Source organism: Cryptomeria japonica, chromosome 7 (genome assembly GCF_030272615.1).
Source record: "Cryptomeria japonica chromosome 7, Sugi_1.0, whole genome shotgun sequence".
In the NCBI taxonomy this organism is placed as follows: domain Eukaryota; kingdom Viridiplantae; phylum Streptophyta; class Pinopsida; order Cupressales; family Cupressaceae; genus Cryptomeria; species Cryptomeria japonica.
Genome location: NC_081411.1, coordinates 731,002,230 through 731,025,853, shown reverse-complemented (window position 1 = coordinate 731,025,853; position 23,624 = coordinate 731,002,230). Strand labels below are relative to the sequence as shown.

Below are 23,624 nucleotides of genomic sequence, written 5' to 3'. Positions count from 1 at the left end.
GTATAGCATGTAAATTTGAAAAGTACAATGACAAATGCATCTATCTATTACCCATTCAAGAGAGAACTCAAATGAAAATGTAAATTATTTCAATAGTGAGGATCTATTTATTTAATGTTAAATAAACATGCATGATTGCTTACGGAAATGACTTGTCAATAATTGGCACAAATATCCCAAAAGCTAAATGATGGTTGACCTCTAATGTTAATTGCATATTTTCTTTCAACACAATCACACATCATAGAGAACACTAATCAATACAAGGATCTAGTTGCTCCTGTACATCTATTAAATGATTTCTCTCAATCAACCTAGTTATGATTGAGCACATAAACAACCTATTCCTATTGATTAAGATTTTACGAGTTTGTTATGGCTTGTAATGAACCTAGGGTCAGCAACCATCATATTCATCTACTACACATCCATACATAATATCATGAGCATTAATGATGGTACTCACATTATAATGCAGTATCTAAACACAATTAATACCTTTCTAAAAGACTGCATGTGAACATTTAGTCTTATTAATTATTATTGAAAACAAGTAGAAACCTTAACAAGTAAAAAATCAGATAAAAAATAAAAAATGTTTCATAAATTAAACCACAATTTTATAATTTTAAAAATGAGAAAATTTAATAACTTACAATAAAATGATAAAATAAATTTTGAAGCTATTATTTGTAATAAATAAAATTTAAATCACATACAACCTCAATAATGACATAAAAAGTATGTTTAGGTTTACTTTCTTTGTATATGTAAATCTTCAATTATTATTAATATATTATAGGCCATGGCCTTTTGCAGTTAAATGAAATATTATATTTTTAATTTAATAAAATGTAAATTTAATAATTTTAAAAAATAAAAATGATAAAATGATAAAATAAATTTTGAAGCTATTATTTGTAATAAATTAAATTTAAATCACATGCAACCTCAATAATGACCTAAAAAGTATCTTTAGGTTTACTTTCTTTGTAAAGCACTAGTGATGGACATAATGATTTTTAGAGTGTAGAATCTCAAGCTTAGACATTTTTTTGCTTCTATCTAGAGAACTTTCACATCCTAAAGGAGTAGCAAGAGCATATGCACATAGTATTAGAGGAGATTACCACACTAATACAAAGTTCAAAGTTATGGTTCAAATATAGTGCTACTATTTAGACTAAAGTATATTATGATATTGTTTTGATTAAGTAAAAACATGTTTTTGAAAGGAACCCAACCTTTTACAAATTAGGAGAGCAATAGAACTTGAAAGAACCATGCCTGATGACTCCAACAACAAAAACTGATCCCACCCGAACAAAAAGGGATCTCAACACACTTAACATTAAGAACCGCAAAAAGACAACAAAAGGAAAGCAAAAAGACAGCACTAAGATAGAGACCGAGACCGAGACAGGTAGATATTTTTCATGATATCTTCAGCGTGGACCACCATCTGCTTCATGTTGTTCGTAGAGGTCTTTAACTCATCCAGCTCTCGAACCTTGATGTCGCCTTTATTCCTGGTGTTGGCTCTAGTCCTCTTCTCGTGACCTTTTTTGTCTAGCTGATCCTTGTCGCCCTCTTTATCTTTGATGTTATCAAATCTGTTAATCAAAATGTTCATGTTGTCCACCAAGGCTTTGAGAATCTGGAAGTTCTATTCAGCTATCTTCTTTACTGTGAGTTCCATCATGTCAACTCTGCTGCCCAGATTGTTCATAGCAATTTCCATCCCTTTCACCTCTTTATTTCCTTCCATCTCCTTAACCTTTTTTTCAGTTTCAATAATTTTACTCACCATGTTTTCAATGGCTTCAGCATTATTAATTGCCACCACCAATTCTTTGACATTTTCAGACAAAGGTTTGTCGCCTATCGTGGCTCTTTTGACGACATTCATATCCTTCTTCAGACTGCCTATGTCTTTCACCATTATGTTGACGGTATCACAGAAACCCTTAATAGTCTCATTTTCTCCAACACAATCACTAGATTTGCCCCTTTTGTCCTCTTGATCCTCTTTTTGCAGACCTTGAGTATTCAAATCCTCATTGCTGCCCACAACCGAGATATCATCTCCCTCCTTACCCTGCCCATTATCATTTTTAACCTCCTCATCAAAATCAATCAAAATTTGATTAATATCTTTGTTACCTCCCCTGTTGATGTTCTTCTTCCTCTGGGTTTGCTTTCTGGTGCCTTTACCTTTCTTGCTTTTGATGAATTTACCTTTGAAGGACTCGGCCTCAGACTCTAAAATATCTGAATCCACCACTATCCTCTTCCTCTTTCCCTTGTTCATCCCCTTTTTACTTAGCTCCTCTGACTCGCCTTCAGTTTCCGAGTCGAAGTTAAAACCACTAACCTCACTCTTTGTTTCCTCATCCCTTGCATTTTTACCTTTAATAGGTTTTTCAATGCATTTCTCTTTCAGCAATTTATACACAAGAGCCATCAGACCCTGATGAAGAGCATGGTCGCCCTTGGGGTCTTTCTGTATCTCTTTGATAGTATGGTCCATGGAACATGCAAGATAGTATGGCAAGCTTACCTTTTCCCCATGGTGGAAATGGTTGAGCAACACAAAATGGTGCCCATAAGCTCTCGTAAATCTATCATCCAATGTTATATAGGTAATTGTAGCAAACAAAACGAACCTCCATGGCCTGCATATACGTTTTGGGGAGTGATAGGAGTTGTCAACCTTCACCATTTTCTTCTTCTCACCTTTCGTGACAGGAAATTTGTTCGCTGCCTTATCAGATGTTGCGATCTCTATAGAATTTCATGCCCTCTGTCATCATCCCCGTGGCTTCAGCAATAATCTCCTCATCCACAGTCATCATCTAGGTCCCCACCAAAACTTTGTCATTCTTCCAATTCTTGATAAAGTGTGTACTGATCGTTGGATCTTTCCCACTAAGCCTCTCCATAAACACACTTAAACTCCCCTCCTGAAGAATATCCCAAACCTCTTTGTCCTTCCTCCATTCTGAGCAAGAGGTAGGCTCGAACCTTTTTTGTTCCCTCCCATTTTTCCTTCGCAATCACTGAATTTCCTACTCTCGGCTCTGGTTCTTTTTCTCTGGTTTCTATTGTTGCCTTGAAAAACAGCCTTGAATCCATGCCAAGCAATTATGAAAAGACACTTAAATAAATGTTCATCACCGCCATTGTAAGCCTTCATTGAAATAAGTGGAAGAAGCATTTAGAAATTATGGTTGATGATGCCACATTGCCTCATCTCGATACGGTCCAGATCGAGCAAGGATTTCGCTTCACATGCAAGTTCGCTCTCACCATTAATAGTAATGATTTCCTCAATTCTGCAGGTCAAGTTGGCGAGCCAGTCAGCACACGAATTAGCTTCCCTGTACACGTGTGTGAAAACACACATTTCAAATGTGTCACTTATTTTCTTCGTTGCTTTAATAGCATTGTTTATTAACCAAGATGGCAGGAACTCCTTGTTCAAACATTTTATTATATTCAAAGAGTTTCCTTCGCACCAGACTCTGGTGCAATTGGCTTCCTTTGCTAGGACCATCCCATGATAAGTTGTCATAGCCTCAACAACATGATCAGTTGGCTTCCTTTGTTGTTTTTGTTTCGCTACAACATTTCTTTTACTTCAAGCCTACACCTAATGGCTTAAGCCGTTGTTCCCATTTACTCGCTGACCCATTTTAATTTTTTTATAGTATGTTTCTGGTTGTGATAATATTTTGGGAAAGTTCTATATCTTTTGGGTTAGAATCATTTTGCAAATGTGTTAAATATAAAACAAAAATTATTAAACGTCATTATTGAACTTCCAATTCTTATTTTTAAACCCCTTGGACCTATTCAAAGTTTACTAGCAAAATAATAAAGAGAATGATAAAGAGAATAATTTTAAAAAATCTATTGAATATAAAAAAATTAATTTGGAATTTTATACATCAATTGATGTTTACCTCAACCTGACCTAAAAAATACCTTTAGGTTTACCTCTTATAAATCATCTAAATCATGAAAGGCTCAAAATGACTTATAATAAGAGATGTAGAAGCATAAAGTAAAATTATAAGAAAACCAAAAATACTTCTCATTTAACACTTCTAGAAGCGGAGCGCGGATGTGATTAGAAGCATTGTCTCAAGCTAACATAATTAAATTTGATTGCTTGAGAACATTTTAAAATGCCTACAAATTAATTGCATTTCTTTCATTGCCTTGGCATCTACTATCGATAAGAATTTACTAAAATACATGTATCCAATAGATGTTTTTGTTTTCATGTCTAACACATTTCAAAAAACTCTCACACTACCAAAAATGTTGGTCACACTAATACACAAGTTTAAACCTTGAACTTGAGACTAAACTTGAACTTGTCAATCTACCTCTACTTCTGATTTATTTAAACATTGTCTTCACTACTATCTTTCCCAAGAATTTGAACCTTGAAATACCATCACAACTAGAAACCTAGAGTTTTAAAAAAATTATATAAAAATATAAAATTTTGAAAAGTACAATAACAAATACATCTATCTATTACACAATTAAGAGAACTCAAATGAACATGTAAATTATTTCACTAATGAGGATATATTTAATGCCAACTAAACTTGCATGACTGCTTATGGAAATGGCTGGTCAACAAGTTGCACAAATGTCCCAAAACTGAAATGATGGTTGACCTCTTTATGTTAATTGCATGATTTCCTTTAACACATAGAGATCACTAATCAACATAAGAATAGTTGCTCCTATATATTTATTAAATGATTTCTTAACTAGGTTGAGCAGGAAAACAACCTATTACTATTGATTAAGATTTTAGGAGTTGGTTTGGACTTCTAATGAAGCTAAGATGAGCAATCATCATATCTACACATCCATTTGCTTCTATTTATTAAATATTTCTTAATTAGGTTGAGTACATAAACAACCTATTACTATTGATTAAGATTTTAAGAGCTGGTTTGGACTTGTAATGAAGCTAAGATGAGCAACATATGTATTTACTACACATTCATACATAATATCATGAGCATTAATGATGGTAATCAATTATAAATATTTAAATAATTAATTTTAACATTTACTCTTATTGATTATTATTGAAAACAAATAGAAATGTTATATAGAAAAATTGTTAAAAATAAATGTCATAAATCAAACCACACTTGTGCAACTTTAAAAGTAACCAAAAGCAAAAATTGCAGTGCACAAAATCAAAAGAACCTAAGGAAGCTAGCTCTTTACAGCACAAATAGGCAGATACAAGAAATGCATCTCGAAGAAAACCTAACAGAGATGTATGAACTAAAAAGCGAGTATAGGAAAATGGCTCAGGGCTATTTTCAGGGCAGGATCCATATCAACATGGCATTCATTGAGAGTGAATTCAAGGCATCTGCAAGAAAAATATGATTTAAGCTTGCTTTTGAACACCCTAGTTTTAGTACAGGGAGTGGGATCAACACTGCAAGCACCGACTCGGGTAGTAATTATCACTTATGGAGGGAGCAAAGAGAAGTATGATGCTCTCAGTCTCTTGCAAAATGTTTTGAAACACCAAAATAGATATAACTTCACAAGCCATGCATAGATATAACTTCACAGGAATGCATAGATATAACTTCACAGGCCATTCATAGATATGACTCCATTACTTCACTCAAAAAAACATCATTAATATCGGAGTACAAAACAGGATTTTTTGGGCATCTTACAAACAAATCGATGCACAACAGTCAGTACTCCCTCCATTTGACTATATTTAAATAACAAAACAATCAGTGTACTCCCATCCAAATATATGGATGGTTCATCAATACCTAGGAGTAGCAGTTAATTAAAAACCAAAACAGGAGTGGGGGAAATGGGTACTTAACCCATATAAATATCCTTATCGCTTCACATTTAAGGAATTCATGTTAACCTTCTAAGCCTCTACCACTCAGAGAGATAACCTTAATTTCAAATCAACCGATTCCTTTGGATCTCTATTGCTTACTTTTTTGTCCAAACAAATAAAGTCTGCAGTTCCTTGATCGCTCAGGGTATGCAGAAATTTGTAAAAAGGCACAGATTGGTCCTCCTGGTGTCTAAAATCTGCTGATTTGATGGAGCAATGTTTAAGCAATCCATTAGATGGAAAAACCGCTGTGGTGCTTAGGCCTCCACTAATTTCCTGAATACAAAGAGATCATACTTAGCTCCATGTTCCATCAATGAACCAACACAAAAGAAATGCAACCCTTGAGATTGCTTAAATCTCTTAAGATAAACATGACTTTCAACATCGGAAAATATGCTATTTGTTCCACTGATTAAGAAAATACAAAATACACAGCCTCTAGGATGCACCAATGAATAAGTTATGATGTGTGAGGGTAACTTTTGCATCGGTGCATCCTATGGGCTGAATAGCCATTTCCAGTTGCAAACATACAGACGGGAAAATTAATTACCTGATTTAGATGGATTGAAGGGTTGTTTGGCAGTCCGCATTCATCACTAGTTTCAGAAGTGGAGAAATGTTGTATCGGTTTGCAGTAAAGTTCGTTCCCACGACAATCCCCATCAGTTGGATGAGGCAAACCAAGAGTCAAAAAGGAGCCATCAGGAGTTTCAATCTCCTGTGATGAAAAATCATTTTCAGATGAAGCTTTCCAATTCAAAATAAAACCATGCTGCAAAGAGGTAGAACTTGTGCAGACCTTAGGAGTGCTTCCACTGTCACATGAGAAGCTTATCTCAGAATGAGGCTGATCACCTGGGGATGCCAATTCAGAGTTTGCTTGCCATGCTGTCTTCTTCTTGAGGGATCCAAGAGAAATACCCAAAGAATTTCTAAGATACACAATATTTCAACATCAGCTAATAGAGGTTGCAGATAATGGTAACTCGGACGTAAAAAAAAAATTTTAACCAGAAATTGAAAAAACATGAATTTTCTCGAAATATTGTGGAATAAAAAACTGCTCTCATAAGGGATTAAGTCCCTTTTCTGAATTTTATAGTTTCAGGGAAGGCCCAGAAGGGCTGGATAACTATTAATCTGTGTATTTTTTTAAAAAAATTACTCCTTAATACTAATATTTCTAGCTCTGCCGTTTATTAAAAAAAAAAAAGACATGCCTTAGAAGATACCTGAAAATGCCAGGAGATTCGTGTTTAATAGCCTCTAATCTATCTATATTTGAATTGCCAATATTCTCGAATTTCTGATGAATGCCAATCCCAACATTCAGGCAAGTAGCTTTTGACTGAACTGGGCAAGTAGGATTCTCTTGGGAGAAAGGCCAGGGTCGTTTTATGCCGGCAATCTAATTCACTAATCAATGACAAAATTAGAACCCTTCCTACTTAATTCAATAATAGTAAAAAAAAATAATGGATTACAACTAAAAATCTAAAAGGAAGCCATAATTCTGTACCCTGTCTTCCTCATTATAGGAAGGAGTTGTTGAGTAGCTTTGGTTTGAAGGGGGCTCCAATTGCATGGTAGCTCCAGACGATGAAATGCTCACCTGTGCAAGCAATATCGTGATCTCTGTCACTAGATACATATTTGAAAATCATATTGCCTCCAATCCTGATTCCTATTTCATGAGAGGATATAATTTCACTAAACAAAATAAAATGAAAATAAATAAGGGAGAAACCCAAGAGGGTCATAATTGTCAGATTTGTTTTTTTAAGAGCTGCCGAGGGTCTGAGAACCCAAGATTCCTATTTCCTGTTAAGATAGAATTTCTTAAACAAAAAGAATTGGAAAAAGGAAGAGGATCAGATTTATTTTTTAAGAACATGAGAGGTTTGACAATCCCAATGAAAAGAAACAGTAGATAGGACCTTTTCTAAACGGCTACCCAAAGATTTCAAAATAATATTTTAGCTACTAAGGATTTAAAGGGAATGAACTTACCACTGGCAGCTTCCGTGATGGGGCTGGAGATCTTAGAAAGGGTTCAAAAAATCTGAACTCATTTGGAGGGCTGGAGGAGTTCTGAAATCTTAATGAAAACATGTTTGCTTTTCTCGTATCCATTTCCTGATTCAAATATCGATTCATATCTTCACCATTGCCTGTCTGAGCAGGCCATGATCCTGAGACAAAGCCAGAACTGGCCACACCTACATTAGTCACACTTGACTCTGGGTCACTGCTCCTATTCCTGGTCAACGCCCTGTTTTCTTCCCTAGGTGACTGCTGCTGTGGGCTACTGTTACTGCTGCCCAATCCCATCTGTTGCCTATAATTTATGGAGTGGAGATTGACCATAGAAATAATGGAATCTGACATTTTGCAGTTATTTGTTGGGGACATGAATGGCTGGTGCTGTTCAAGAGGCCTGCCCTTGATTTGTGAAGCACAATTATGAGTAAAAACAAGAGAATTCCCCTGAGGATGCAAGGCGGCCTGAGAATGCAGTGCACTTGTAAATGGAGGGAGGGCATGAGCTCTTTGAAGAGATGCCAAACAGGCTGCCTCCTGCTTTTGTTGCTCTTCCAGGCGTAGTTTTTCCAGCTGGGCAACACCTAGACCACGCTGAGGGATCTTCTTCTGACCGTTCTTTGACTTCCTGCTCGATCTGGAGCTCCTTTGTTGATGTGGATGCTGTGAGTTCTCCTCCTGTATCATGTTGCCACTGATGCTGCCTTCCCTGGTGTAGGTCAAGGATGACAGAGGGACCTTCTGAGTGCCAGCCAGACCAGACAGACCGCCTGATCTCAGCAGCAGCATTGCCATCTAACATCCAACACGAAAATCCCGAACTGCCAGGTCCTTAGCAAAATAGACTATATATATGTAGTTAATATCTAAGTGCACTCGAAGACTATCAGAATAGGGATATACACAACTTTTGAAGTGACTGAGGAGTCCCCAAAAAAATAGCTCCTATGTTAAACTAGAACTGCTAGCAAGACACGTTAAGGAATATACAAATAACTCCAGAAGATTGGATCACAGGGATGATTTAAAGGGGCGGAACTAAGAGAAGCTGGCATAGGCTTACATATCTAGAATTGGTATTCCCGCAAGGTTACAAAGATCTTCAGAAAACAGAACTATGAGGAGTCAAGTTTGCACTTACAATTGTTTGCTGCCAGAGGTCGAACTTAGACCCAGTTGATAGATGCTACTGCCATGAAAAGAGCCTCAAAGGAGAAAAGAAATCGGAGGATCTGGCACAAATACAAACACCTCCAATTGTTTGGCTGAAAACAAAAAGGATGACCAATCAACGCCCTTTACAGTTGTTTGACATATGAAACACACAACTCCTGTGACCCAGCCGGAGGAGACATCTATATGCTTACAAACCCAGAAATATTTCCTTGCAATAGGCAGCACAATCGCTCTATAGATAAGCAGATATGTGCCTATAAACCCACTACTGTTTGCCTTTACGGGTGGAACAGCATTAGAAAGAGAAGGTTATTCACATATTCACAATCCCTGGTTAGGCAAGGCACATACAGAACCCCAGTGGATAAGAAGATCATATACCCACAATTGGTTATATATAACAAGAATTTCTGATTCTCAGCAGAACTATGAAAAGCAGGTATGTATACCCAATTGCCTCTTAAAATATATCGTCCTACAGATCAGAGTAACAACAGCTCACATAACAACAGTCAACATGGGGGGAAACAAAACACATACCAGGCATCAAGAGAGAAATAGTCAACGTTAAACTACTTATAGAAGAGGAATATGATCACGGAGAGAAACTGCATCAAGGAAACCAGGAATATCATATAAGTGCCAGTTGATTCTAATTTCTGATTAAGATTGGTATCCTCTCTGCTGTTTTGCGTACCAACATATATACTTTTTAACAAATTTTGCCCTCCCCTATCTGTCTAAAGCTTAGCTTGCAAGATATATGTATCTGTGGCAACAGATCCAACACCATTATGTCCTAATTCTAAGGAAAGCTGCAGTGCTTGCTCTCAAGGAGAACAAAAGAATAGAAAGAGGAACTTTCTGATCTCTCATCATGTTTTTGCCCACCGCGTGGTACACAAGTGCAGGCAGCTCCAGATTCATAGAGCCTACAACACAATTCTTATGAAATCCTACTATTCCAATTTCCTATCACCTCATCACACGTGTGCAGTGTTGCAAAACCAACAGAATCTGAATCAATCTATCCATAAGCCTATGTCTTTGAGGGCCCAACATGCATTACACCCACATCAAAGAAGTAAAACAGCAGCTGCAATCAATCGAACACTTTGGCTTTTTGTGGCCCCGCTTTTCCTCCTTGCTCACCTGCATGACCCACTTCCGTTAAAGCTCTCCTTTCCCACTTCAGCTGCCATGGTCATGCTCTCGGCTCATTAATCCATGCCCCCACTGGCCCCCTCCTAAGATCTAAATTTGCACATAAGACCAATTCTCTGCATTCATGCCTCCCCTCCTAAATAGCTACTAGCATCTAGCTCTGCAACGCACAAAAGCAGCTTTAAGCACCCTGTAGGCCCTCACCACTGTATACCCAGTTGGATTAGCATGGTAAATGGTATTTGAATCATTATTCCCCTTTGTTTGTTCCTCAATCCATATCAATACCCATGTTTCTCTCTTGGCTGTATGCATTTTTTCTGCCCAATAAATCAGAATCCCAATCGCAAGCATCCCAACGCAAAAAGAAGATAGTATTTATATCTAGTTCTACTTCCACCACATCTATTCAAAACCAAACATCTAGAATCCATCACACCTAGATTCACTCCTCCTAATCTCTCTCCCCGAAACCACCTGGATTCTCAAACAACCAACGTCTAAATAATGAATTTAAGTATGATTAAAACCCACCTTAAAAAATTCAACATAATTAACATCGATTTCAACACTCATCCCTCCATCCCCCCTCACTTTCAGATAGCTTTTATCTTACTAAAACAAGTCCCACCCACCGCACAACCTACAACACCGACCTGTGCCTTTCCCCATCTCTCTTTCTCTCTCCCTTACTCAGACGGTTACATCATATGTGTGACCATCCTAATCTACCCATGATGAGATTCAGGCATTTTTCTTCTCCCAAAAATCATGTCCTTTGTATGTTTGTAACCTCCTTTTCTGATTCCCTTAACCACACTTTAATCATTTCATCTTGTCCCAAATTTTTACTCAGTTAGGAATGATCTATTCTTCTCTAAACCCACATAACAGAGGACAAAATTTTAAGCCTGACCCTACATTTGTCCCTAGCTCTGGACTAGTCAATTAATGTGTTGTACACACAATACTGCAAGTACTTGAGATTTGCTTGGAGATGGAAAGAAGATGTGAACAGACAACTACTATATTTGCCACTCTAGGGAACCGTGCCTTAATAATATATAAAACCCATCAAAACTAAGGTGACCCCTAAATTTTGGCAGTACAAATATTTTCCCTCCATTGTGCTTTACTGCATGCTAATTCTATATAACAACTGACATGATCTTAGTACTACATACCCTAGGGCATATACAGAGATCCTCATCATACATCGGTTAGGAGAGAATCAAATCAGCCCCTTGTACCAATCTTTCGATGTAGACAAAGCCTGCCCAAATCTTTCTCATGTGTTAATGCAACCCAATCCTCGTTTTCCTGTAACAGAAAGAATGTCTTTCACGTTTTGATTCGTTTAATGTTCCACATATACATTCTTGTTGAACTTGGTAAATAATTTTAATTTAAGCACTCGTATTTTTCCAATTGCAGAATCTAAACAATATTTAAGCAAATGAACATAATCTCTTGTGCATAGTCTTGTGTTTATTATTTATTGATATATTCAGGAAACATAATTCCTATCTAATTGATTTATTAATTTGATTTTGATCGCTAATTTAATCATTATTTATCATTCATAATTCAGTCTTATACGCAAATCTAATTTAGGTATTTGATGCAAGTCATATCTACACACTATGAGGTCATCCTTGTAGTGATGATTTTGATCCTTTTAATGACAAGATAAAAATCAAACATTTAATTGACTTGTCTCATCTTTCATGTCCTCTTTTTCAAACTAGGATCATGAAAGGACCTATAACCTATTCTTTTTTCTTTTAGGCTACAAGATTGTGCAAGAGAAAAGAATATTGATGTTATTTCAAGTTGGACATGATAATTTCTATCTTTGAGTAACTTAAATTGAGATTATTTTAATAAAAAATATATATAGAGTGTTCTAAACATTATATATATAAAAAAAATAGTATTTGGAGGGAAATTTAAATCCAAGGCCCCATTCAAGTAAGGTATATGAAGGAGGTGCCTAGCATCATTTCTTAGTTAAGATTTCATTTGTCATTTTTACTGTGAGCGTGTGTTTGAATTTACATCTAAGGAATGGACCTAGAAGTGGAAGGAGACGTTATCGCTATCAATCTTGAAAGAATACAATGTCAACTGATAAAAATCATCCTACCTACATATGATGGGTTTGAAAAATATTCAAATAAGGCATGGCTGGAAATTTTGGTTGCACACTTTTCATTGAACCCATGTATGAAGAGAAAGAAATCAAGTTTTTCACCCTCCACTTGGATGGAGTAGCTCATGGGTGGTGGTACCATGAGATGGATACACAAGGGCATAATTCCATTACTACATTGGAAGAGTTTAGGTAAATATTGATAAAGAGACTTCTCAATCAATTTTACTTTAAAGAGATTTATCATCACTACCTATGAAGAGGAAGTAATTAATTTTACCATCCTCCACTTGGATGGAGTAGCTCATGAGTGGTGGTATCACAACATATAAGATATGAAAGGGATATCATATACAAACTAGAACAACTTTAAAAAAATGAGAAGTGTACAAGATGTAGGAGTAAAGAACACGATGGGTATAGGAGATTCCTTTGGAATGGCAAAATGGTCCACAAAAATAACAGGTGATAGGTGAATTTGTGGAAGGAGTAGGAATAGGATGTCTTCCAAAATTTTATGTAACTAGGGGGAATGGTCAAGAAAATATGTATTATAGATGAGAGATGTGTCATAGGTTGATTTGGTCTCACCTACCAAGATAAAAGGACCATCAACAAATGATGAAATGGGTGTATCATGAGAAAGATAACACCCTCATCATGAAGCTATTAAATTTTTGAACTTAGATATTGGAATTATTAATAGAGTGGTTGAACATCCTATTATATGCACAAGAAATAAGAGATGAAGGGCCATGGTTAGTAGATTTTTTAAATTAAATAGGTAGGATGGTTACGAGTTTGGATTACAAGAGAATGGGTAAGATACTCTCAAGAGGGTAAACAAGAGGTGTATAAGCTTTGGGTTCAAGCTTGGATAAATGGGAAGAATTTTGCGTAGGTACAAAGAGGTCACAATAAGGACTCATGGGTGGCTAGGTAGGAAAGGGGTTTATTGTATGTGAGATGAGGATGCACTCTAGAATGGTTTCATAAAGTTTTATTTCATTGAGAGATAATTTGGAAAGGGAGTAATATAGTTGAATTTTTAGACCTTTTTGGATACGTGGTAATAATTTCTACATTTGAAAAGGGTATTGATAATAGATCTAGAAGAATAGCATTCCCATTGGAAATGCAAAGGAGAGAAGCATGAGGTAAAGTATATAACACATTCATGGGTTTCTTTCTTAAACTAGGTCAAGTGTAAATGGAAACTGGAGGACTTAAGTTGAATTCAAAATGGGATATGAAGGAATGAAAAATATTAAAAAATAACTAAAAGAACTAGAAGATAAGGTACATAACTAGTCAAAATCCATATCTTTCAAGGTGCTAGGAAATATTATTTCCAAGATGGAATCATCATGCATATGGATTGGGAAAAGCATAGAGAATTGTTTTACATGGCGTGTGTTTTAAGGAAGCTAAGATAGCTTATAAAAACTTCCTACATTAATCTTAAGAGGAGGTAATACAAAAACTTTTCAAATATTTAACATTGTTACATAAACTAAACAAAAATAGACATAAATAGTATTTATACCACAACACAATGATTTAGATGGGGAGAACCCTTTCAGGAGAAAAACTTAACTCAAAAATTTTCCCAACATATTATTCTAAAATCGCAAAGATCACAATATACGTACAAAGAAATATTTGACAAGGGTATCACCAACTAAAGATTTAGAGGCAACTCAATAGCTATCATACTTTGAGAATACATCACAATATCCAACTGCACTACAATGCCTTCATAAAATAAAGTTTCCTTCTATGAAAATTAAAGAGAACATAAGATCTACCATCATATATAATGTGGCTTTCAATAGAACTACCCTCGAACCCCCACTAGGGCATGTCGCCCTCAAACCCCATAGCAACCCCCATATTCAATATACTAACATGTTATAATTGCAACATTGAGACACCACTTTCCAAACATTCTCCAACCTATTGAACACCTTGCAAAAGAAGAGGGAGTATCAGTCATCGTAATTTAATTGCTAGGGCCTGAGAAGGCCATAAACTCAAAACACTATCTAACTTTTTAATGCTCATAATATTAATGAAATAAATTACACCATTAAACAAAGTATCTACCTTAACTAGCTTCACCCTTCCATCTCTGACCATATCTCTAACAAAACGATACTATACATCAATTTATTCTTGAATTTGGCATAAAATATTGAGTTCTTAGCTAGGCAAATTACACTCTAACTGACATAATGAACTATCATGACATCTTGTTGCATTTTGATATCTATACATAGTTTCTTAAGCCAAATGGCTTCTTTACAAGCATGAGTAGTTGTCATATACTCAAGTATAGTAGTGGACAAAGAAATCACAGTGTGTTACTTACTCATCTATTTGATTGCACCACCAAATAAAGTAAACACGTAAGCATCAATGTATCATATTCTATCAACATCACCTATTCACTTTGAATCCACATAACCATGAATATCAAGAGAAAGATTGTCTCATATCGAATTACCATGATAACACAAGGAATACTTTGAGGTATGTGACAAATATTTGATGACTTATTTAACTACATCCTAACATACTCTACTAAGACTAGAAATATATCTAGAAATAACTACCATTGCTTGGGCAATCTCCGATCTAATGTAGACCATAGCATACATCAAACTTCCGACTACACTTTGGTAAGACACTTTGCCTACATCTTCAATCTATAATGGGGATGTTGGACAATATGAAACAAATAACTTTGTTCTACCTATAAAAGGAACACATAATGGGTTGATCCCACAATGATGGGTTACACTTTTTTACCAAACTTGAGATTGAAATCAAGATTTTGAAATAAACCTTCACTTCTTGGCACCTATTGCAGATAAACCATTTGGAATTTTAAGATGATGAGAACTAGTGATTTGTGAGATTTTCTCTATGGATTCTAAATGTATTTTTTTTAAATATTAAAATTAAATTGTAAACTTTTTATGTAACTTTTAATAACTTAGATATTGGAAATCATTAACAGAGCACGGTCAAACATCCTACTAAATGCACAGGAAATAAGAGATGAAGGGTCATGGTTAGTAGGTTTAATAAATTAGATAGTTAGGATGGATACACGTTTGGATTACAAGAGAATGGGTAAGATACTCTCAAGAGGGCAACAGGTGTATAAGATTTGTTTTCAAGCTTGGATTGATGGGAAAAATTTTGGGTAGGTACAAAGAGGTCACAATAAGGAACCATGGGTGGCTAGTTACGAAAGGGTTTATTGTATGTGGGATGGGAATGCTCTAGATTGGTTGTGCAGGAGCACCTTGCAGACATTGAAGACCATTTGAGCAATCAAGTCTCTTAAAGGTGTCTATAGGTTCCTTGAATTTTTTTAATTTGTAATAAGGTCTTTCAAGACCAAGCATTTTTGTTTTGATTAGCCATGTAAGGCCTTGGTGCCATTTTGTAGTGTGAACTTCTTAGCACCTATTTGGTCAACCATGGTCAAATGACATCCAAAAAGCCTAAATAAGGCAAGCATTGTATTTTGGCTCCTATATGGCCTATTTGTAAGGTTTATGATGTGTCCTAATAGGTTACATAGGTAAATATCATAGGTTGTCAAGTTTGGATGACAACTTTTTGTTGTCAACTTGTAACTAATCTCCCTCCAACGGCTACTTAGTTCAAATTTCAGTTGGAGTCAGTTGAGGAGGTTGGAGAGACCTTTCTTAAGGCCTTGGAGGTTGAGAAGAAAGGATTGATGAAGTTTTTTTGAAGTGTTGGATGTAAGACTGTGATCAAATTCAATAAACACTCATAAATTTACACAAATTCATTGTAACAGTACCTTGTACAATCATTGTATGGATTCCATGTGCAAGATAAGTCATTGATTTGAATAGGCCTCTATGTTGATGTTCATTTGGATTTGATTTGGCAGGAGAAATTTGATAAATAAGTGAGATATCTGCATTTTTGTGAAAGGTGGTCTTAAAACCCTCCAAAACCAAGGTTTTCGAGGAAATGCTTTCTTAACCCCACATTACTCTGGCCAAATTGGCTCAAAATATGGGGAATGGTAGGGGAGACAATGTATTTTAGGATTTTCAAAGTTTTTGAGTTGGTCATTGAACTACTGAATTTTGGGAACAAGCCCTAGGCTAGGCATCCTCATGTGACTAGCCGATTTTGACTGATAAAAAATGTGCAAAGGAAAAAAAAAGGAGTGGTGGACCCTATATAATGGTGGATTTGGTGTTTTGGGATGTGTGCAGACCTTTCCTATCTATTGGTGTCTCTAGATCAATCCATTGGTGTATGGGTGCTTTGTAAAAGTGGCCTAAAAGCCCTATTAGGCCTCTTGTAGCAGCATTGTTTGACCTAGTCAATGCAAGAGTTGGGGTCTAAGTTTTGGAAGTGTCTTGTGTCACCAAAGGAGACATCAAAAAGTGTCAAGATTCTACGGTATCATTAGGAGGATTTCCAATATTTTCCCTTAAAGGCTCAAACCAGGGCTACTAGGAATATGCGTCTTGTAGAGGGCAAGTCACCTTGATTGAACCTGTACAAACAAAAGGGTGTTGTCTTGGTTATAATCAATGTCTCTAGGATTGGACAATAGGTTCTATAGGGTCCATACCTATTATGTAATGGTGGGCATGAGTTATAATCCAAGTTGGTCATAGGTGGCTACAAGAAAGTTGTTGTCAAGAAGAGACTTGATGAGAGAAGTTGTATCCGGACATGAGTTGTTTATGGATTAAATAGGGGCCCACTGAGAAAAGGGGAGTGTAGAGGTGTCATTTCATGTTGTTAACAAGGTTTTCCAAGAAGCTGTGAATATTGAGACCTTAATTGAGGGTCTTATAGAGTGAGTTTGTGTGAGAAACCTTTGTTCCTTGGGGCTCTGCATCATATTGGTATCAGAGCAAGTCTGATCATTGGGAGCAAATATTTTGGTGTATGTCAGCAGAAGAGAGCCAAGTAGAGGTTAGAATAATGCCTCTAAAGGGATGTTCGTAGAGGTGGCTAAGAAATTCCAAGAGATGGAAGAGATGATCAAGACCGGGGTCAAGGAGGCACTCAAAGCTGAACTAAAGGCAATGAAGAAAGGAAAAGGGCCAAGTGAGGACACTGATAAAGAACGGGGGCAAGAGGATGAATAAGAAGAACCCCAAAGGTAAGAGCTAGAGATATCTGTTGATCAGAGACCGTTCCTTGAAGCCCTAAAAACAATAGGCAAAGACTCTTCTGAAGCCAAGATGGAAATTCCTACCTATAGTGGGAAGATGAATGTTGAGGAACTTGTGGATTGGATAGATGCCTTGAATAATTATTTTGAGTACAAGGAAGTGGTTGAAGAGAAGAAGGTGAAGTTTTCAAAGACCAAGTTAAAAGGTGTTGCTTTGACTTGGTGGAACTATACTCAAGGTGAAAGGGTGAAGATGGGCAAGAGTATGATTCATTCTTGGGACATGATGGTGTCCAAACTCAAGGCCCAATTCATGCCTACTGATTATGAATTGTAGTTGTACAAGAGAATGTAAACTTTGAAGCAGAAGGACTTGTATGTGGCTTCCTACAGAGAGGAATTCCACAAATTGAGTTTGAGATCGGGCACCGTGAAGATGAAAAGGAGAAGGTTGCTAGGTACTTGAATGGACTCAAGTTCAACATTCAAGATGAGATGAGTCTGATGAATCCTAAAATAGTAGATGAATGCTTTCAAATGGATCTGAGGGTGGAGGATGATTTGAGAAGAAAATGTGAACAACACGGTAGGGGAAGAGGAGGCAAGAACTTTAGAGGAAAAGGAATTTTGGGGGGAAGAGGACAATCTCAAAAACCCCAAGGTGAGTCTAGCCAGCAAGAACAAAGTGGAGACTCAAGTTCAAGAGGAGGCTTTAGAGGAAGGAGACCCAATGGAAGGGGTAGATTTGGAGGACTAGGAAGAGGCCCCAGTGTCTTCACAGGGAGATGCTTTAATTGCAACCAAGTAGGACACACTGCAAGGAAGTGTCCTGAGAAAGCCTCAAACTCTCATGGAGGAGAGAGAAGGAACCGATTGATTCAAGAAGAAGATTTCCAAATTGTCAATTCCCCAATTGGAAGTGCAGCCCTGGCCCATGATGGAGAAACCTTGATGGTGAGGAGAACCATGTTGAAGGTGCCTCAAGTGAAAGAACCCCCTCAGAGGAAGACATTATTCAGAACCACATGTAAGGCCTATGATAAGCTATGTAAGGTAATAGTTGATTCACATTCTACTAAAAATTTGATTTCCACAGAGCTGGTAGACAAATTAAAGTTGAAAAGGTTACCTCATGCTAACCCTTATAAGGTGTCATGGCTGAATAAAGAGCAACAGGTCTTAGTGGATGAACAATCTTGGGTAGAGTTTGAGATAGGGGAGTATAAGGACATAATATTGTGTGATGTGATCCCCATGGATGCTTTCCATCTATTGTTAGGGTGTCCATGGAAATATGATGTACAATCCCAACATGATGGTAAAACAAACTCTTTCCTCATAACCAAAAATGGGAGAAAATACAAGATGGATCCTTTACCAGATGAGAGTGAGGATAAGAAAATTGGGTCAAGTGTCATGTTAGTAAGTGGAAAATATTTTTTAGACATCCTAAAGAAAGAAGGAACCCTTAGGTAGGCTTTGATTTTGAAGCCCAAAAATGGTCCTAATGTGCCTAGTCACGGTAAGAAAAAAAGTTCCCAAGGAGGTGCAATAATTGTTGGATAGGTATAAGAGTATAATGGTGGAGGAAATGCCTAACACTTTTCCACCCATTAGGGACATAAGCCATCATATTGACTTCATACCAGGGTCTACATTGCCAAACAAACCAGCCTATAAGATGACTACATCTTAGAATGAGGAGATTGTTAAGCAAGTGCAAGAATTGTTGGATAAGGGGTTGGTGAGAAAGAGTCTCAGTCCATGTGTTGTCCCAATAGTCCTAGCACCTAAAAAAGATGGCAAATGGAGGATTTGTACTGATTTTAGGGCCATCAATAGGATTACCATAAGATATAGGTTTCCTATGCCCAGAATTGAAGACTTAATGGACTATTTGGGAGAGCCTTGCTACTACTCCAAAATTGATCTCAAGAGTGGGTATCATCAAATCAGAATAAGGTAAGGGGATGAATGGAAGACAACCTTCAAGACAAATTAAGGTCTCTATGAGTAGATGGTGATGCCTTTTGGGCTATCCAATGCCCCGAGCACCTTTATGTGCCTCATGAATGAGGTATTGAAGGACTTCATTGGTAAATTTGTTGTTGTTTATCTTGATGATATTCTTGTGTTTAGCAGGAAAAAGGAGGAGCATTTGGAGCACTTGAACCTAGTTTTGAAGAAGTTGCATGATGAAAAGTTGATGATCAATATGGAGAAGAGTGTCTTCATGAAGGAGGAACTTGTATATCTTGGTTTTGTGATCTCAAAAGGGGATTTGAAGATGGATCCAACAAATATGGAGGCTATCTTATCATGGCCAACACCTAATACAATAGGTGATGTGAGGATTTTCCATGGATTGGCGACATTTTACAGAAAGTTTATCAAAATTTGCAGTCATATATGTGCACCTATTTTAGACACAATAAAGAAGGGAAAAAGTGTAAGTTTTCTTGGTCAAATGAAGCAAATGAATCTTTTGAATGTTTGAAAAGGAGAGTAGCACAACATCACATTCTTGTTTTTCCTGATTTTAACAAGTTGTTCACAGTAGAATGTGATGCTAGTAATCTTCCCATAGGGGTTGTCTTGAGTCAAGAAGGCAAACTGGTGGCTTTCTTTAGTGAGAAACTCAATGATGCTAAAAGGAAGTACTCTACATATGATTTAGAGTTGTATGCAATGGTACAAGCCTTGAAGAAATGGTGGCATTAACTTTTACCTAAAGAATTTATTGTTTATACTGATGACCATGCTCTTAGTTTTCTGAATGGACAGAAGAAACTTAGTCACAAGCATATGAAGTGGGTTGAACATCTTCAAGCCTACACATTCACCATCAAGAACAAGAAGGCACGGGCCAATAAAGTGGTGAATGCATTGAGCAGGAGGGTTTGCATGGTGCAAGAAATTTAGTTGCAAAGTGTGGGAATTAATTCCCTCAAGAAAATGTACAAGGATAATGAAGATTTCAATGAGATATATGAGGTTTGCACTCAATTTTCAAATTCTTATCATTCTGATTTTTTTGAGTTGTTGTTGCAGTAGGGTTTGTTGTTCAAAGGGAGCCAGTTGTGTGTCCCTAGATGGTTCATGAGGGAGAATATTATCAAGGAAAAACATTGTGGCAGTTTGGGAGGTCACTTTGGGCTTGATAAAATCTTAGAACAAGTGAAGAGGTTCTATTTTTGGCCAAGGTTACAATCAAATGTCAGGAAGTTTGTTGAAAGTTGCAACATGTGCCAAAGTGCTAAGGGAACATCATCAAATGCAGGTTTATATCAACCACTCCCTATTCCTAATAAGCCATGGGAGAGTATCAGCATGGATTTTGTTTTGGGTCTTCCTAGGACTCAAAGAGGCTTTGTGGTGCAGGAGCACCCTTCCAAGCTCTTCCTCCTTCTTTTTTTTGTTGGTGTGATGCTTCTTTTGAAGCCATTGTATATATAATAAGAGCCATGAGCTCATTTGTTCTTGACTAGGTCCTAGTTTTAGGTCCTTAGTGTTTTTGTTGTGATTTCTTGTGCAGGAGAGGTTGAGTGTGCATTGGATTTGTGTTAGGCCTTATCATCATGTCGTTGTCCTTAGGATAGCCCAAAATAGGCCTAGGAGTCATGAAAAGCAACAATGGCAAAGTTGCTCAAAAGATGGAAAAGTTGTCAAGCAACTTTTCCACCCAAAAGGTCAAAGACCCTTATTGAGCATGGAGAGCCCTAATTTTGGCACACCGACCGAGGTTTGGGTAGTATAATATGTTTCAAACCCTAAAATATGAGGGGTTAATCATTGTTGTACGACCCAAGTAAGAAAAGCTTGACTGTGACTGTTTTGCTGGTTACCAATCAGTTTGAATGAAGCAACCGAACAAGTTAATGGTATGATCTGCAGACTAAACTATGTGGAAAGATTTGTGTAGTGTTTGATCTTTCATTTTTGGCAATTAGATAGTGTGTGTGGTGCAGGTTTAAGTCCTTTTGTAAATAATTTGTAAAATACACTGTCACTGCCCAGTTTTGGGACAATTTTGTACTAATGGGTTAGCATTCCATTCTCCATCGTGGAGCCACCATGAAACCATGGGGAATGGAAGTGAAGACCTTGTACTATACTACAAAGCAAGCAAGGCCCTTGAAAATGTAAGGAAGTTAAGTAGCGGAAACAACTTCCTACACTAACCTTGAGAGGAGGGTAATGCAAAACTTTTTCAGATCATTACAACAATTACAGAAAATAGAAATAGATATAATAGCATTCATACCACAACACAGTGATTTACGTGGGGAAAACCCTTTCGGGAGAAAAACCCCACACTCCAAAAGCAGCTCAATATTTTATTCAGCAATCAAAAACAGATTACAACATACTTGCAAAGCAAGCTCTTCGCAGGAGTACCACTAATCAGAGATTCAGAGGCAACTCAATAGCCATAAGACTCTTACACACAACCTCTATCTCACACACCTCATAAATAGGAGATACAATACAGGAAACCGTCAAACGGTATTACGAAACCATGGGCTAAAACCACCCAATAAGGTGTAGCTGACCTTATCTCCCATCTAGATGCCCTAAGACATGTTAAAGCACACATCAACACGTGTCGCTCCCTTTACAGCTCATTTATGTATCCGATACAAATTATTTTTCCTATTTCAGGAGTACAAACTTCCGGAGGCCATAACTTGAGAACCGGGTGTCCGATTGACGAACCGTTTGAAGCGCCGGAAAGCTCGCGAAGTGCTATATCACCTCGTAACCTGTTGCGTCAGTTACGACCACTTTTCAAGGCATTTCGGAGCCTCTAAAGCCCCCAAAATTAAGTTTAAACATTTTATCGCACCCCTCCAAGACGAAAACTTTAATATCTTCAAAACTAGTTGTGACCTTGCGACGCAACTTTACCGGAATGCTTATCTAGCCAGCCAGAAGCTTCAGGGAGAGTTTCGCACCATTTCGTGCTCAAATGAAAACTTACTATAAATAGTAACCTCACATAAATGCAAGGTTGAGACACCATTTTTCTCAACAAATCTCCTACTTGTCGAACACCTTGCAGGAGCGGAAGGGAATGTCAACACAATGAATCAATTGCTAGGGGCCATAAGGCCCATAGACTTTGAACACCATCTGAACTTCTCTGTGCTCACAGCCTTAGTTAAAGCATCTGCAACATTCATCAAAGTTTCCACCTTAACCAGCTTCACCCTACCATCTTCAACCATATCTCTAACAAAATGATACTGAACATCAATATGTTTGGTCTGGGCATGAAATGTCGGGTTCTTAGCTAGGCTAATTGCACTCTGACTGTCACAGTAAACTGTCACTATACCTTGTTTTATTCCAATATCCAAACACAGTCTCTTAAGCCAAATGGCCTCTTTACAAGCATGAGTAGCTGCCATATACTCTGCTTCAGTAGTGGATAAAGCAACCACAGCCTGTCGCTTACTCATCCAACTAATTGCACCACCAAACAAAGTAAACACATAAGCACTGGTGGATCTTCTGCTATCAATATCACCTGCCCAATCTGAATCCACATAACCATGGATATCAAGGGAAGTCATGTCTCCAACTGAATTACCATGATAACACAAAGAATACTCTGAAGTACCCTTCAAATATCTGAAGACTCTTTTGACTGCATCCCAATGAACTCTACCAGGATTAGACATATATCTAGAAAGTACTCCCACTGCTTGGGCAATGTCTGGTCTAGTTGTAGCGTCGTAAATTGTACGCACTTGCTAGGGTGGTACAATTTCACACCTAGTTTAGCACCCGCCTTGGCGCATTTTGTATTTGCATTACATTTCCCCTTTAGCACTTAATTAATTAAATTAATTAGGTCTAAGGTCCTATTTTATCATTTCCTACATCATAAAGTTGGGCCCCTTTCATTAAAATGTGCCCTTTTAATTTTATTCTTCCAATACATCATTTAATCAAAAACCCTAATTAGGTCCTATTTTGAA

At 37.1% G+C, this 23,624-nt stretch overlaps 1 protein-coding gene across 2 annotated transcripts; it reads right to left on the bottom strand.

The window, feature by feature from the left end:
• Window positions 1-5,672: 5,672 nt before the first annotated feature.
• On the bottom strand, window positions 5,673-10,928 carry LOC131047464 (uncharacterized). Of its 2 annotated transcripts, none has more exons than XM_057981368.2 (6): window positions 7,934-10,928; window positions 7,443-7,535; window positions 7,156-7,331; window positions 6,723-6,855; window positions 6,474-6,638; window positions 5,673-6,193 (listed from the first exon to the last, which is right to left on the bottom strand). In XM_057981368.2, the coding sequence occupies exons 1-6, from the start codon at window positions 8,756-8,758 to the stop codon at window positions 5,960-5,962; spliced, it is 1,626 nt and encodes a 541-aa protein (XP_057837351.2). In that variant the 5' UTR covers window positions 8,759-10,928; the 3' UTR covers window positions 5,673-5,959. The 2 variants fall into 2 exon arrangements, with proteins under 2 accessions (XP_057837351.2, XP_057837350.2); XM_057981367.2 differs by having other exon boundaries at window positions 6,474-6,641; window positions 7,934-10,925.
• Between the last annotated feature and the right edge of the window lie 12,696 nt (window positions 10,929-23,624).

Excerpts from the sequence above, each read along its gene's own strand:
- LOC131047464 (XM_057981367.2), bottom strand. The coding sequence starts at position 8,758 with ATGGCAATGCTGCTGCTGAGATCAGGCGGTCTGTCTGGTCTGGCTGGC. Across the intron at positions 7,536-7,933 it reads CATCACGGAAGCTGCCAGTG|GTGAGCATTTCATCGTCTGG; the intron begins GTAAGTTCATTC and ends TTGCTTGCACAG. Across the intron at positions 6,856-7,155 it reads GAATCTCCTGGCATTTTCAG|AAATTCTTTGGGTATTTCTC; the intron begins GTATCTTCTAAG and ends TGTGTATCTTAG.